This window comes from Oryctolagus cuniculus, chromosome 18, assembly GCF_051225735.1.
Source record: "Oryctolagus cuniculus isolate XC-2025 breed Fujian yellow rabbit chromosome 18, ASM5122573v1, whole genome shotgun sequence".
In the NCBI taxonomy this organism is placed as follows: Eukaryota; Metazoa; Chordata; class Mammalia; order Lagomorpha; family Leporidae; genus Oryctolagus; species Oryctolagus cuniculus.
In genome coordinates this window covers 60,277,294-60,293,492 of record NC_142884.1, presented here as the reverse complement: position 1 = coordinate 60,293,492, position 16,199 = coordinate 60,277,294, and the positions used below count along the sequence as shown (strand labels likewise).

Below are 16,199 nucleotides of genomic sequence, written 5' to 3'. Positions count from 1 at the left end.
CTGGCCTGTGGCCAGAGAGGTGTCAGGTGGGGGCTCCCCATGAGCTGCCCTCCCACACTGCTACTGTGGCCTCTCCTTGGCATCGGCACCTCAGCCTTGCCAAGGCCTCGGACCTACAAACACTGACCCGACCAACGTCCTGCATGAGAAACTCTCCCCCATCTCCCAGCCAGCAGTGCTGTCCCTGCCCAGCCCAGGACATCCCACAGCTCCCGAGGCTCCTGGGACCTAGCACCCTCCCTGAGCACTAGGAGTCAGCGCAGGTGACAGCCCTGGGGGCGAGGAGAGCGTCCTTTCTGCTGACTGCCCTCGGTCCCAGGAGGTAGAGCTGTGAGCACCAGACTGACCAGGCTCCCCTGCTAGGAGGCTCATGCTCCAGGCAGCAAGAAGGGAAGAAAGGAAGCGTCCTCTAGGGGGCGGTGTAGTGGCGCTCGGGTGCACCCACAGCCTGCATGGCCAGCATCCCCTACACAGTTCCATCCTGGCTGCTTCACCCCGGATCTTGCTCCCTGATGCAGGTTCACTGCTGCTCTCATGCTGTCCCTCAAGGATCTGTGTTGTGCCACGAATCAGATATGAAAAGGTCGAGATGTTCTATGGTGAGGACTCAGCACCACATGCTGGTCTTCTCAAAAGAAGAAAAAAACTGCAGCGACCTCTAACAGCTGAACCTGATGGAGCCTCTAGGTACAATTCCTGTGTACACAGGGTGAGGGGACAGAGGAATGGTCAGAAGGCACCACAGGGACGGTGCCTCCCCCTCCAGAGAGAGCCAGGGGTACACCGGTTTCTCAACACAGGAATCAGGAGGAAGAGCACAGCGAGGCAGAGGGGGAGCTGAAGTGTGAGGGAGACTCAGCAACACACGACAACCGCACAGGGGTGCAGAGCGCGGGCGCGGGGGTGGGGAGGGGGCCTCTGCGCATCGCTACTGTAGGGAAACGGGACACCTGCTCTGGGAACCTGACGGGCAGTCCTGCAACACTTAACCTGGAGCTCCACCGCCCTGCAGGTCCCACCCTCGGTAGAAGCCCAAGGGAAGTGCCAACTGTTGGGCAGACACTTGGAGCAGCAGTAGCAAGGCCGCTGGGATGCTCCCCTCCTAACAGAGCGGGCGTCTGAGGGAGACTGTGGAGGGGAGAGCTCTTTCTCACTCTGTCTCTCCCTCTTTTCCTGTCTCAATGCCTTTGTCAGTAGAAATCGGGGCCTGCACTGTGGCGCTGCAGGTTAACGTCCTGACCTGGCACGATCTCTCTGTCTCTCTGCTTCTCCTCTCTCTGTGTAACTCTGATTTGCAAATAAACAAATAAATCTTTTAAAAAATCAGCAGAAATCAATCATCCCCAGCCCATGGAAGCTGACTCCTCCTCGGGAGGAACCTCCCATGTCACAGTAGGCGATGCCCGGCCACAAGGGTGCTCTGGGCCCCTGGGTCAGGGAGAGGAGAGCCTGGCCCCGGAGCGGGTGAGTAAACAGCGCCTCTGTCCTGAGCTGGTCCCAACCTTGTGCTTGTCGTTCGCCCCAACCATGGAGGACAGCGCTGCCTGCAGCAGCAGTTCCGGCTGTGAGGCTGACAGTGAGCTGAGCTCAGCAGAGTCCACGGAGGACAGGGGCGGCTTCTGTGCAGATGCTGCGTGTTTCCTGCCCCGGACACGCACAGCGACTCCCAGGGACCTTGGGAACAACTGCTCCCTCTCTGCGTGGGGACCCAGCCCCAGATATTACTTTATTAGGAACCACAGTGATGTGGGGAGATGATCTGCCTGGAAGGTCCTGGTCGCCGGGAGAGTCTGTGCATTGCAGGGCAGGCGGGGAGCCCGTGGGTGAGCATGGAGGGGGAGGAGTGGGGCCTGTGCTGGGGATTAGGTAGGGAGAGGGTGGGGTTAGAGACCTGGGCCTTTAGAATGAGGAGCAAATGGATCAAGCACACACCCCATGGGTAATACCCACGTGGGCTGATTCATGATAAAACACATGCCAGGTTCTAGGGTGGAGTCACGTTTGCCCTGGAACCTTAGCCTGCATATGTCTCTGCCAGGCGCACGGGGTCAGAGGAGACCCTGGCTTACAGATGGGCTTCTGGATTGGCACCAGGGGCTTTGAATTTTCAGGTCCAGTTACCACGACTGGGGCCACCTTGTGGGGCAGGGAGCCGCTCTGCCAAGGGAATGCAGCCCCGGAGACAAATGGTCCCAGGGCCGGTTCCTCACTGTCGGAGTCACTTGCTCCAGCAGCCTGGAGCCCAGGGAACCTCCCCAGCTCCCACGCTGCTGCCTGCCTCCCGGGCTGCCGACTAGGAGCTGTACTGCTCAGAGCCCTTATGTTGGGCTCAGTCCTCTGTGTTTGTATCCTCGGGCAGCCCCGACCCTCCACAGCCTCAGGTGCCAGCCCTGTCACTTCCACTGGCTTCAGCTACCCAGGTGTTGTTTTTCTGCGGCCGCAGGCTCTAATTGCGGGATTGGGCAGTACTGATCCTGGTTCCTGTTACTGCCGGCGGGATCCTCACTGGGTACCAGGACGAGGAGGAGTAGCAGGAGCCTGCAGGTCACGGTGCCCTAAGCCTGTCGCTGTGTCCACATGGTCTGAGGCAGGTCCGCAGGTGGGGCTCTGTGCCCAGAGGCTGCCTGGAGTGCTCCAGGGGCAGATCCTGGCCCAGCCCAGGACAGGCAGGGAACAGGCGGGGGTGGGGTGGGGCTTGTAGGCCTTGCAGGAGAGCAGGACTGAGAGGACTGGGCCTGGCGGGGCTGCCTCCTCTGGCTCCTCTCCTGGCCTCTGCCTCCCTGGCTCCTGCCTCCCTGGCTCCTGGCTCCTCTGGGTGTCCAATCCCTCTCCTCAGTCCTGGAGTCACCAAGTTTACTGTCCTCGCCGGCTGACTCCAGGATAGTGTAGGGATGGACAGCAAGCAGCACTGGGCTGTGACTGGACACCCTGGAGGCCTTCTCTGAGAATCTATTTTTAAAAAAGATGTATTTATTTATTTGAAAGGCAGAGTTCCAGAGAGTAAAGGAGAGATAAGGGAGTGATTTTTTTTTTAATATTTGCTTATTTTACGTGAAAGTCACAGATACACAGAGAGAGAGGCAAAAGCAGAGAGAGAGGTCTTCTTTCTGCTGGTTCACTCCCCACATGGCTACAATGGCCAGGCTGTGCCGATCTGAAGCCCGGAGCCAGGAGCTTCCTCCAGGACTCCCATGCGGCTGCAGGGGCCCAAGGACCTGGGCCATCCTCACTGCTTTCCCAGGCTACAGCTGAGACCTAGTTCAGAATGGAGCAGCCAGGTGTCAAACTGGTGCCCATTTGGGATGCCAGCACTACAGTCCAGGGCATTAACCCACTGAGCCACACTGCCAGCCCCTGCTATCAATTTTTATATCACTTTCCCAGGATGTACCTGTGGGTCAGCTGACCCAGGAAGGAGAAGCCATGATGGAAACAGGGAAGTGAAATTCTGGATGGAGGGGCCATAACCATCCCTTCAGTATTCCCACAGGTGAGATCCCACCCCACTGGGTTATGCATTTAGGGCACCGCCCCCTGAGATGAGAAAGGGGAGGGCCCTCTCTGCCCCTGGCTGTGCTTGGGAATCCTCCTTGGGCTGCCTCTTCCTCTCTTCCTCCTGGCAACCCTGGCCCATTCCTGCTGAGGGTCTCTCCGTGGGTGGCGGCCCTCAGTAGGCGTGCAGGTGTGGTCACGCTCTCTGTGCTTGAAATCAAAGCTGCTTTTGTGCACTGCCTGTGGCTGCTGCTGCTGTGAATCCTCATCTCCATGGGGACAAGAACCTTGAGTAAAATGTAAGACCCAGGGCCCACACCTTCCCCACCGGGCACCCAGCAGGGTACGTGTGGTCCTGTGACAGCAGTGGGGGTCCGGGAGTCAGCCTGAGTGTAGGAAACATCAGGCTCCCTGCAGGAAGGAGGAGCAGCCTGGGCACGGGAGCCCCCAGGGGAAGTGGACCCTGGCTCATGAAGGCTGACTTTGTGCTCCCTGAGAACTGGCCTTGACCTCTGCTCAGCCCAGGGCTCTCTCAGCCACCATGGCCAGGGCTAGCCCAGGCCAAAGTCCAGAGGGAGAAACATTATCTGTGTACCCCACGTGGGTGGCAGGGGCCCAAGCCCTTGGGCCCTCCTCTGCTGCTTTCCCAGGTGCCTTACTAGAGATCTGGATCAGGAGTATAGCAGTTGGAACCTCAACTGTCACTCATATGAGATGCCAGCGACATGCTTAGAGGCTTGAACCCCTGTGCAAAGCAACAGCCCTATACTCTAGGTTACTGCATTAATGATTCATGGTATCCCAGCTGTGCAGGTAACCAGGTGTCTCTTGAGAGCTGAGGGTCTAAAAAAAAGTGGCAGGTTCACTCAGGTGAATGTGACTCAGTGTGAAAGGACTAGAACCCTTTATTTGTGCTGCATGGATGGGATTGAGGGCGCCACTCATGGCAGCCTGCAGGGACGAAGCCACGGTGACTCGTGGAGTCCGGGTCCTCTGTGGCCTCTAAGAGATGTGAGATCACAGGCATGCTGGGAGGAGGAGTAGGGGGAGGGCTTGAGGCACCCAGGGGTGGGCAACAATGCCCAACCCAGCTCCTTCCTTGTGGGGAGGGCCTGGGGCTGGGAGGAGAGGAGAGGGAGGGTGCGGAGAAGGTGGAGGGGCAAGAAGCAGGAGGGGCCCAGGGCACAGTGGGTGTTGAGGAAGCTGGGCGGGCACTGGTGTTGCCCAACACAGCTCCAAGGAGGGTGTATGGAATGTGTCTCACACGAGGGACCCAGGGCAGGCTTGGCAATGAACCTCAAGCCGTGAGTTCCCCCCAATGGTCAGCTGAGTTGACAGAGGCAGGGAGGATTGAGTGGCCACGTTAGAGTGCCCAATACATTCTCTGTGGATGTGTGTGAGTGCATCGGGGCCCCACCTGCACTGGAGCCCCTGTCCCCCACCCCCACACAGGCAGCTACAGCTCTGTGTGCTGCTCAGCTCCTCTTAGCTCCTGGACCCTCTGGGGCAGGGTGTGGGTCCAGAACTGGAGCCTGCGGGCCTTCAGGGCCTGGCCCACTGCAGGCTGCACGTTCAGCTGCAGGTATCGCTCGTCCTGGTCGAACATGGGCCAGTGTGGCAGGCCCTCGCCATTGGGGTTCCTGCAGACAAGACACAGACGTGAGCTGCTCGTGGCCCACCCCAAGGTCACTGGGAGATGGGAAGAGTGTGCCTGGTCCCATGGCCCCTGTGAGTGCCAGTGGGTCCTGCAGCTGGCGAGGGACTGTCACATGACTTAGGTCCCTGGATCCTGGTGAGGTCCCCCCAGAGGAGGGAGGGCAGAGGGTCCCAGGTCCCTGGGGATTTGAAGGGGGGTTTTCTCACCCGTTGTGAGCAAAGTTGGCCCAGTACTTCATCACCCTCCTGCTCAGCAGCTCCTCCTCCTCAGTGAGGGGCACTGCAGAGGGGAGGGCCAGGGTCAGCTCGGCCACCCCAGTCCTGCAGCCCATCATGCACCACGCTCCAGCCCAGGTGGAGTAGACCCTCGGCTACTTGCAACCTGTTTGTCTTTCCTTCACCATTAGGACCAGCCTTTGTCATTTTCATGTCCCATTCATCCCCTAAGTCATCGACTCTGCATATTTCTTTACCAAGACGGTTGCTTCCCTCTGTCCCTGGGACATTTGTAAGGAAACAGACCTGACTTTGAACCCATGTGCACCCAGGCAGGACACTTATCCCTGGGAGGGCTCAGGAGGAGGGAGCAGAGGCTGCATCATGGGGGCTCTCAGACCCAAACCTGGCTCCGCCCTCTGAGCTATAAGACTTTGGAACCTGGATCCCATCTGAGCCTCCTGCTTTCATCCCAATGGGGGGTGCAGAGCCCCTCAGAGAGAGCCTGGACCTCATCCCATCCTGGTAATGGAGGAAGATTCACCTTTGCTGCCAAAGAAATGTGATCTGAACACAAAGAGCAGCTCATCGCCGTGGTCGGCCCTCACGTGGGGCGGCCTGAGGTCCTTTGTGAAGCTGGGTTGATGCTGGAACTCGTAGAAGTAGACAGGGGCATGGGAACCTGGGGATGGACAGGGAGATGCGTGACCATGGGAACCACACATCACGGCCACACTAGGCTGGGTCCTGGCAGTATAGCAGAATCCCGGGTGGAGCAGGTGCAGTGGGCATGACCTGGATTAGATCTCGCCTTGTGCTTCGTGGCTATGAGGTTTGGGAACAGTGAGTGGAGCTCACTCAGATGTCGCCTCCTAGTTCAATAAAGGACATATCCATCTCCAGGTTCAGTCATGGGGGTTTAGTGAGAGGAGTGACACCAAGTCCCCGGCACTCTGGGGCCCACTTAAGACATGGATCAGGACCTGCACAGGGCAGGTGTCACCCTCAGGAAAGGACCCAGCTCTGAGCTGCCCCTAGCGAGTGAGGCCTCAGTCCCAGATGAACTCACGCTGGAAATGTGCTACTCGGAGTGCAGGCACCACGAACATGGCGTCTGCCATCATCTCCTGGAACTGGGCCATGAGGGTCTTGGGGTCCTCATTGCTCCCCATGTACTCGTCCATCAACAGGTCCCCCAAAGCGGGAGGCAGCATCTGGCCCAGGGGAAGGGGAAGGAGTGAGGGGAGCAGCTCCTGGGAGGGAGGCAGCAGGCTCAGGCTGGGGGACGGAGGTCCTGTATAGTCAGAAACTGGGGGAAGAACCAGGCTCCAGGAGACCCCACCCAAACACACGGCAGAACCTTTGTTCCCAGAGTCCCTGTGTGGGCAGGTGTCTGGGATGCGCTCTGTTGTGGCAGGAGCCTGGGGGCCTCACCAGCTGTTTTGTTACTTGATGCGTAATCTCCTGCATCGCCTGTCTGTCTCTCTCCTCTTGAGGGTCAATGGCAAATAGGAGCTGATGGAGAGGTGAGAGTCCCATGTTGGCATGGCTGTGCCTAGAGTTTTGAAGCCCAAAAACCTGCCCACCACATGGGCAATATGGGCACTCACCTTGGGGATGACCCAGCCATACTCATCATTGTTGACACCAATGATGCTGGGGACGGGTTGAAAGTCAGCCGAGGCCAGCAGTTCCTTGGGGTGTCTGGGCAGGAAGACTCCGTCCACCACCCCTGGGATGAGCATGAAGGGCTGTGGAGTCACACGGGTCAGGGAGAAAGTTTTTGTTGCAGGTATTTTACGCTGCCCTCCTTGTAAATCCCCCAAGCCTGGCTGAGCCCAGGCTGAGCCCAGGTTGCTCCCTCCCACCATGGGGTCCCCCGCCTGGTATACAGGACTGTGCCTCCTGTTCCCTTCCAGGGCTGGGATGTCAGGAGGGCATGGATGGGAGGTAGCAGCCCCAGGGACTATGAGGTTCACACAAGCCCATCACCCCCTCACCCACGTGCACGGGGCCCAACCTGGGTGATGGCCAGCATCTCCTCTTCACTCTTGGCCCGCAAGCAGCGCACCAGGGTCTCAGAGTCCACCTGGCCACAGCCAGACAGGTTGGCCACCACCTGTAATGGGACCACACAGGGGCTGGCACAGCCATGCTGGAGACTGGGGTTGCCCACGGCCCCATTGAAGGCAGCTGCACCCCAAATCACACAGGGTGTGGTGTGTGCTCGGCTGCAGTGGAAGCTGATTGTTGCTCCTTCCCCATGACTTGGCACCGCCCAGCCACAGTGGGCAGCACCTGCTGTGCTGGTTGCTGACAACCTGGGGCTCAGGCGGGCAGAGTGGCAGAGCCAAGAATCACCTCTGTTACCACTGGGGCTCAGATGGCACATTCTGACCCCAGACCTCCTCAGCAGTTCGCAGATAGGCAGCAGTGCCTGTGTACCCAATGACCTCATAGTGACCACTTCAGCAAGACTAAGAGAGGCAGGAGCAGCAGTGCTGGCTGGGCAGTGAGGACACTCACTGTGGAGACCACCTCAGATGAGCTGGTGATGAGGCCGGGCATTAGGGCCACCCCACTCTCCATGATGGCTCCGTGGAAGAGACCTTGGGACATGGGTGACAGCATATGGGATGACACACTCGTGCCACCTGCAGAATCGCCGATAATGGTGACCCGGCCAGGGTTGCCTCCAAAGTGGGCGATATTCCGCTGTACCCAGCGCAGTGCAGCCACTTGGTCCAGGTAGCCCCAGTTGCCGGTGGCGTGCTGGTCTCCAGTGCTGAGAAGTGGAAGGGATAGCGGTCAGAGGGCTGTCCTGGTGCCACTCTTCCCGCAGTGCCCACCCCAGCCCTGGTCTCACCTGAAGAAGCCCAGGACTCCCAGGCGGTACTGGATGGTGACCATCACCACATCCTCAAATGCCGCCAGCGCAGAACCGTCATACAAGGAAGCCATGCCCATAGTCAACGCACCACCGTGGATCCACACCATCACCTGGGGGGTCAAGGATGGACCTTGTGGCTCCCCCCAGTGTAAAGCCTGCTCATCTCCAAATTGATCTAACCAATTTTGGGATCTGTGCAGGTGCCCAGCACACTGAACTCCACCCAGACAGCAGGATCTGGGCCATGAGCCAGGGACCCAGTGCCAGCAGGAAGGCCAAGCCTCCCATCCTTGGAGTTCTAGCCCTTGTTTCAGAGCTTGGCTGCATCAATTCCAGAACCTGCAGTGAGGTGGAAAGCTAAGGGCTGAGTCTTGGTCCTTCCATATGGATGTTATTCAAAGTGCCCTCCCTCCCCAGGGGCTGCCCAAGCATCCATGGCTGATGTCCTGTGTGACCTCCAAGGTCAGCCCTCACCACACAGCAGAGTGAGTCTCCTGGGCGTGAGGATGATGGCAGTATCCTGGGGCCTTCCAGGACCCACTCATTCTGACCTCTGACAGCAGACAGGCCCCTGGGACCCCACGCCCAGGCCTCAGCTGCCCAGCATGGGGGAGCAGCTCTTTTTGGCTCTGAGAGTGAGAGGCTTCTGGACAGGGTGTGCTCACAGGACACCCGTGCTCAGCTTCTCCTTTCTCATCTTCTAGCAGAAGGCAATGCACTCCCACCCCGGCCCACCCTCCCCCACACTCACAGGCAGGTCAGAGCCCTCACGGGCATGTGCAGGCGAGTAGATGTTGAGGTACAGGCAGTCCTCGGACATGGGGATGGAAGGCGGGGTGAAGTTCAGCAGCAGAACATCTTGATCCATTATAGCCAAGTCCTGCAGACACCTGGAGCCACACAAGGCAAGATGTTAGTCCAGTGCTCTGCAGTGGCCCACACCAGACCCTCCCCATCCCCTGCCTCCTGCAACGCTGCTCACTCATGGTCCTACTCTACGCCCTTCCCACCATGATACACCTCTTAGACTCTGGGCAAGTCGGGATGGCGCCAACATCCAGGGAGCCTCAGGTGTGTGAGGGACTTGGGCACCACTTCCAGACTCTCAGGAGACTTGAGGGAGGTTGTGACTGCAGTGACACTCAGTGGAGGTGACATCAGTGCTGGATGCCCAGACCCTGCCATGCCCGGAGCAGGCCAGCCTCCCATACACGCTGCCTGGGTGGACGGATGGCGTTTCTCCAGGAAGGCCAGGTGGGCTTCTGTGGCCTTAATTCTAGATTCTCTGGGAACCTCATCGCTCCCACACTCTCATTCGTAAGGACAGACAAATGTCCCTTGGTCAGTGTCCCTTGGCTCAGTGACCATGGCAGCCACCAATGTTCCCTTCTCAGGGACCTGCAGGGTTTGCTGCTGGAAGTCAGCGAGAGCAGGGACTCCTACAGATGTCATGGAGCCAAGCTGGCCCTCACCCAGAGCCAGCGCCCCTGGCTGCACAGAACCTGTGGAGAAAGTGAACGAGGGGAGGTGGGTCTCTGCTTCTCTCTGCAGCACCTGGAGCTCACGCCCTCTGAGTGTCAAGTCCTGGGCAGGAGCCTGGCAGCAGCCAGGAGCCTCCTGAGCCTTCGCAGGCTTGCTGGAATCTTGCACATGGCAATCCTGCACACAGGAGGATCGTGGCTTTCAGGTGTGAGTTAAAGGACAGCTGGGCTGGCCCACTGCTCAAAGGATCTCCTCCCCCACCCCCGGTCCAGAGCTTCCCTATGCCCTGGGAGGGCTTACATGGCTGGGTGGGAGGTCCCGTCCCTCACTCCACTCCAAGCTTCAGCAGGTTCAGGAGGTGCAAACCGCAGCGGCCCCAGAGGTGGCTTGGCAAAGGGAATTCCCAGGAAGGTGTGGACGCCCGCATCGGTGCCTTCCACGTGGACCAGGCTCCCGCGCACTTGCCCCGTGTGCGTGTTCCGGATGGGGCTGGCAGAGTCCTGGCCTGTGGGCAGATTGGTGCATCAGGTGGGGGCTCCCCATGAGCTGCCCTCCCACACTGCTGCTGTGGCCTCTCCTTGGCATCAGCACCTCGGCCTTGCCAAGGCCTCGGACCTACAAACAGATTTCCTGCAAGTGCCTTATGATTCCACTCAAATGAGCGGTCAGAAATAGCGTATCCATAGTGATAGGAAGCAGAGCAGTGTGTTTCTGATGCTGAGGCCGGGATCGCACCGAGTGGAAGAACTGACAGAGTGATCTCTGTGAATGGAATAAACAGCCATGGAAGTGCACAGTGGACATTGTGCAAGGCCCTGGGAACCTTGCTGGCCCCTGAGCAGGAGGCCCTAGGCTGGGTGGGTGGACAGAAGCCCACGATACCAGTCACCTTTTTCCACTCATGGTTTTTAATTACATTCTTCCTCTATGTGGGCTCAGTAACCATAGAAGCAATGAACTTTTCAGACCGAAAATATTCAGGAAAATATATTGTGTGTCTGTGCTCAGTATTACAGACTTTTCTCTCACTCTTCCTGACGCTGATATAACAATTACTCACCCAGCACTTGCGTTGTGTGGTAGAACTCATCTGGGAATGATTTAACGTGTGCCAGAGAACTGTGGCACATACACGCAAACACGATGCGGCTTTCCGTACAGAAGTCGAGCGTCCCAGTTTTGGAATAGGCGCTCTGGAATTTAGGAATAGACTCCCAGTTCAGGAATAGACTCCCAGTTTAGGAATAGACTCCCAGTTCAGGAATAGACTCCCAGTTCAGGAATAGACTCCCAGTTCAGGAATAGCCTGCAGCCTGCTGGAGGACCAGCAGAACGCACCCCTCATCTGATGCACCCTGTGGCCAATCTCAGACACACCCACCTGTGGCCAAATCAGACTTTATTATTGGTGTGGCTGGGCCAGGGAGTTAAGAGTCTTTGCTTCAAACTCCCCTTCCTCTGGCTCACGGAAGGGGCTTTTATACACACACACAGAGCGTAAGCTGGGAAATGGGGTGGGGGGAGTCTGAGCTCTAGGTAGTGTCCTTAGCATTCATCTCCCTGAGCTGTGGCTCTCTATGGGCCAATTTGTACCTGGATTTCAGACACGCACACACCCTGTGTCCTTTCAGTGTCAACCTGGTGACTGTTCCGTCCTGAGTGGTCATCTACTTTGTTTCCCCTAAGATTTATTTATGTGTTTGTGTGAAAGGCAGAGCTACTTACAGAGAGAGGGAGGAAGGAAAAGAGACTCAGAGATCTTGCACCCACAGGTTTACTCCCCAAAGGGCCACAATGGCTGGGGCTGGGCCAGACCAAAGCCAGGAGCCTGCAACTCCATCCAGGTCTCCCAAGCACTTGGACCATGTTCCTCAGTTTTCCCAGGGGCGTCAGCAGGGAGCGGGATCAGAAGTGGAACAGTCAGGACTCAAACCTGCGCTCACGTGGGATGCTAGCTTCGCAGGTGGCAGCTTAACCCTCTGGGCTTCCACGCTGCCCCCTCGATTGTTTCTTTGAGGAATAAGACTTTTGCAGGAATAAAAAACAACTTCCTCATTAGAATACGGCCAGGGGATTTATTTTTGTGTTATTGGCGGGGGAGTGGACATGAGGCTCCTCCAGGGAGAAACTGGGCCTTTTTTTTTTAATCTTTGGGAGACTCTGTGACAACACCAAGAGACAACTGGATTCTTTCCGAGCATGAGAGCAACAGGAAATACTGTTTGAGCCACTGGGGCTGGAGTTTCGGCCCCGCAGCTTAACCTGCCGCTGGTCACACCAGCATCCCGCATCAGAGTGCCTGTTGGATCCCAGCTGTTGTGCTTCTGATCCAGCTCCCTGCTCCAAGCCTGAGAAGGCAGTGGAAGCTGGCCCAGGTCCTCGGGCCTGATTCCTGGTTCCCACAGGGCCCATCCCCAAGTGTTGCAGCCATCTAGGGAGTGAACCGGCAGATGGAAGCGCACTCGCTCTCTGGTCTCCCTCTCTCTGTCAATTTTCAAATAAGTAAATATTTAAAAATCGATAAATGAATAAAAATGGCAACTGCATGGCCGGGCTGAGCTTCCTGCCAGGCTCAGACATCCGTGAGAGTCTGGGCAAAGGGCGGGGAATGGTGGAATTCCAGCTGGGCTGGGCACAGGGGAGGGTGAGTGTGGAGCCCCTGGGCAGAGTAGATTGGGACAGGGTGGGGGAGAAGGCCTGTCAACCTAGAGCATTCAGGGTCGGACACCCAGGCCCCATCTCACCTGGGTGAGCTCTGGTAAGGTCAGGGAGGGCCCGGGCAGGCACTGAGCCCCTGGTCTTTGCCTTCAAGTGGAAGCCTCTGGCCCCAGGGCAGCCGGGTGGGCTGAGGGGCCCTGTGGCTTCTGAGATCAGCCGGGGCCCCCATGCTCCCTGCTATTAACCTTCAGAGGGGACCGGGTGCCTCTGGCCAAGGGCACCCAAGAGAGTCCCTGGCAAGGCGAAGATGTTGATAATTGTTTTCAGGACCGCGGGTCGGGGCTCCAACAGCCACACACACAGGAAGGGAATGCCTGGACCACTCAACCCAAGTTGCCCTCTTAGAGCCCCTCCTGTTAGGTGCACTCCTCGGTGTCTGGGGCCTCGGGCAGCCCTGACACTCTACAAGCCTCAGGGGCCCACCCTGGGTGCTGGGGTCTGCGCTGTCACTTCTGACCCCTCCACCAGCCCTGGTGCTGCCCTCCTGCGGCCGCAGGCTCTAACTGCGGGATTGGGCAGGTCTGACCCGGATCCCTGTTGCCGCCTGCGGGAGCCTCACCATTGGCCGGGACAAGGAGGAGCAGCAGGAGCCCGCAGACCAGGGCGCAGAGCCGCGTGTCCATTCGGTGCGTCCCCATGGTCCCAGGCAGGTCCGCGTGTGCACTGCTGCAGCCCTGAGGCTGTCCCAGGTACTCCAGGTTGAGGATCAGGACCTCACCCAACCTGCCCAAAAGGGAGTTTGGCCTGGGCGGGGAGCAGGCGGGACGAACCTGGGGGCGGGGCTTGGGGGCCAGGCTAGAGTGGGACTGAGCAGGCAGAGGCCAGCACACCGGTGAGGAATGGCCTCCTCCCCTCTATCAGGCCCCTGCGTGCTGTGCCGGGACCCTCCCCTCTGTCCTGGGGTTCCTGTGCTCACTGTTCTGGCAGCTGTGGCCCAGGAGGTGGAGAGCAGGGAGCAATGGGCTGTGACTGCAAACACCGGGAGAGTCTGGGGCAAGATCAGGACCCCTCCTAGAGAGGAGCGGGATGACCTGCGGGGACGCGGGACTGGGCTGGCACCTGCACTGCCTGGTGACTGCCCCCAGCACTGCCAGCTCCTCCCCAGTTTCAGGACTCAGTTTACCCATTCAGCTGTCTCCACGGGAACCTCCCTACTCAGTCACGGCTCTTTTGAAAGGCACACATGACCCTGGTCCTTCTTTTCCCTTTGTTTAATCATTGACTTTCTTAGTGTCTGGAGGGAGAGATATTCCCCAAAGGCCTGCGTTGGTTGGGCCTGTGCCAGGCCAAATCCAGGAGTCAGGAACTGAGTCCCGGTCTCTTGCATGGTGTCAGGGATCCAAGTAGGTGAGTTCTCACCTGCTCTCTCCCTCGGTGTGTGTGCCTGGGATGCTGGAATCAAGAAAAGACCTGGGGGGGCATCCGCTGCGGCGCCAGCATCCCATATGGACGCTGGTTCGAGTCCCGGCTACTCCACTTCCAATCCAGCACCCTGCTATTGCACCTGGGAAAGCAGAAGAAGATGGCTCAAGTCCTTGGGCCCCTGTACCCACATGGGAGACCCAGAAGAGGCTCCTGGATCCTGGCTCCTGGTTTCAGATTGGCCTAGATCTGGCCATTGCAGCCATCTGGGAAGAAAAGCAGTTGATATAAGATTCCCCACCACCACCACCGCAAACTCTGCTTTTCAAATGAATACAGATTTATTTTTTTTAAAAAAAAGCAGATCTGGGACTCAAACCCAGGTGCTCCAATATATCATTGTGGGTGTCCCAAATGGCATCTTAATGGCTAGGCCAAGGCTCCCTCTGTCGGTGGCACTTCTTAAGGTCTATCCCCCTGATCACTTGTGACTTTCCATGTCCCCAGCTCCCCCAGAGAGGTGTGTTAGGCACATTTCATAGGAACCTGTGGATCTGAACCCAGCGAGGCATTCCCGAGCCCCTGGAGAGGCACGCACTTCAGTGGCAGCTTGCAAAGTCTGTGTCCCTTCAGGCTACAGGGAAGCCGGCGTGGCACAGGATCCAGCCTCAGCAGAGGGAGAAATAGTGTCGGGACCAGCCTCGAGTGGCCTTTGGTACCCGCTGAGAACCAGCCATGGCTTCTGAGTGCTGCCCCTGCCCCTGCGGTCACAGGAATCCATCAACAGAGCGAAGAAACACCAGCAGAAGGGGAGGAAACAGTTTCTTTCTTTCTTTCTTTCTTTTTTTTTTTTTTGACAGGCAGAGTGGACAGTGAGAGAGAGAGACAGAGAGAAAGGTCTTCCTTTGCCGTTGGTTCACCCTCCAATGGCCGCCGCAGCCAGCGCGCTGCGGCCGGCACACCGCGCTGATCCGATGGCAGGAGCGAAGAGCCAGGTGCTTTTCCTGGTCTCCCATGGGGTGCAGGGCCCAAGCACCTGGGCCATCCTCCACTGCACTCCCTGGCCACAGCAGAGGGCTGGCCTGGAAGAGGGGCAACCGGGACAGAATCCGGCGCCCCGCCTGGGACTAGAACCCGGTGTGCCGGCGCCGCTAGGCGGAGGATTAGCCTAGTGAGCCGCGGTGCAGGCCGGAAACAGTTTCAAATGATTTATCTGACAAGGGATTGATGTCCAGAATATATAAGGAACTCAAACATTTGCCTTTTAGAAAGGAAAATGGTCTGAATGTGTAAGTTTCCTAAAGATGCTACACAAAATCTAAAAACTCTGAAAGCAGCCAACATCACTGGTTATCAAGGAAATACAAGTGAAAACCACAACGAGAAACCAGCTCACCCTGCTTAGAAGGGCTACCATCAAAAGGACAAAAATGATAAATGCTGGTGACGAGGAGGAGGAGGGGGAACTCCTCTACACGGTTAGCTGGAATCTAGGGAGGTCTTCAAAAAGCTAGACACACACCTACCAGGTGAATTCCTGATCCAGGGCAAATATCCGAAGGAAGTGAAAGCAGCATGTCAAGGAGACACCTGCGCGCCGGGGTTCGCTGCGGTACTGTGGGCAATAGCCGAGCTGTGGAAGCACTGCGTGTTGATGGGCAGATGAAGATGTAAAGCTGTGGTACATACACAATGCGGTGTGACTCACCCATAAAGGAGAGTGAAATCCTCTCTCTTGTGCAATGTGTTTGCATGGAGGGCACTGTGTTAAGTGAAATAGCCAGCCGCAGAGAGACAAGCACCATGCTCACACTCACTTTTTTTAATGCTTATTTTTATTTATTTGAAAGAGTTACAGAGAGAGGTAGTGCCCGAGAGAGAGAGAAAGGTCTTCCATCCACTGGTTCACTCCCGAAATGCCTGCAGAGGCCAGAGCTGAGCTGATCCAAAGCCAGGAGCCAGGAGCTTCCTCCAGATCTCACATACAGGTGCAGGGGCCCAGGTACTGGACCATCCTCCACTGGCTTCCCAGGCCATTAGCAGGGAGCTCGATTGGAAATGGAGCAGCCAGGACTCAAACTTGCACCCATATAGGATTCGGGCATCCCAGGTTGTGGCATAACTGGTTGTGCCACAGCACTGGCCCCTGCACTCACTTGTAGAAGCTACACAAGTTGACCCCGTAGCAGTAGAGAGAACAACAGTGGTCACCAGCGGGTAGGAGAGGCAGGAGAGAAGCCTCTGCAGAGGTTGGGTAACAGTTACCAGAATACAGCTGGAAGCAAGAGGTTGTAGAGCTCTAGGTCAAGCTAGGGTGACTGAAGTTTACTCCTTATCATGTATGTCAACAGAACTAGAAGACAGAGTTCAAAGATCCTTAAAG

At 57.5% G+C, this 16,199-nt stretch overlaps 1 protein-coding gene and 1 long non-coding RNA gene across 2 annotated transcripts in view; one reads left to right on the top strand and one right to left on the bottom strand.

Annotated features, from left to right (window-relative positions):
* Positions 1 to 16,199, top strand: part of LOC149120983 (uncharacterized) — a 110,264-nt gene that overhangs the window by 12,135 nt on the left and 81,930 nt on the right. The gene's annotated exons all lie outside the window — the stretch shown is intronic.
* Positions 4,364 to 13,211, bottom strand: LOC138846546 (cocaine esterase-like). The gene is made up of 12 exons (XM_070062574.2): positions 13,014 to 13,211; positions 10,037 to 10,241; positions 9,006 to 9,144; positions 8,231 to 8,364; positions 7,891 to 8,149; positions 7,385 to 7,483; positions 6,975 to 7,115; positions 6,799 to 6,879; positions 6,434 to 6,578; positions 5,909 to 6,046; positions 5,356 to 5,428; positions 4,364 to 5,132 (listed from the first exon to the last, which is right to left on the bottom strand). The coding sequence occupies exons 1-12, from the start codon at positions 13,090 to 13,092 to the stop codon at positions 4,949 to 4,951; spliced, it is 1,677 nt and encodes a 558-aa protein (XP_069918675.1). The 5' UTR covers positions 13,093 to 13,211; the 3' UTR covers positions 4,364 to 4,948.

What these genes read in the sequence shown, in the direction of transcription:
- LOC138846546 (XM_070062574.2), bottom strand. Translation starts at nt 13,092, where the DNA reads ATGGGGACGCACCGAATGGACACGCGGCTCTGCGCCCTGGTCTGCGGG. An exon ending in CCTCCTTGTCCCGGCCAATG is followed by an intron (nt 10,242 to 13,013) that starts GTGAGGCTCCCG and finishes ATCTGCCCACAG; the next exon opens with GCCAGGACTCTGCCAGCCCC. An exon ending in ACATTTCTTTGGCAGCAAAG is followed by an intron (nt 5,429 to 5,908) that starts GTGAATCTTCCT and finishes TCCCCTCTGCAG; the next exon opens with TGCCCCTCACTGAGGAGGAG.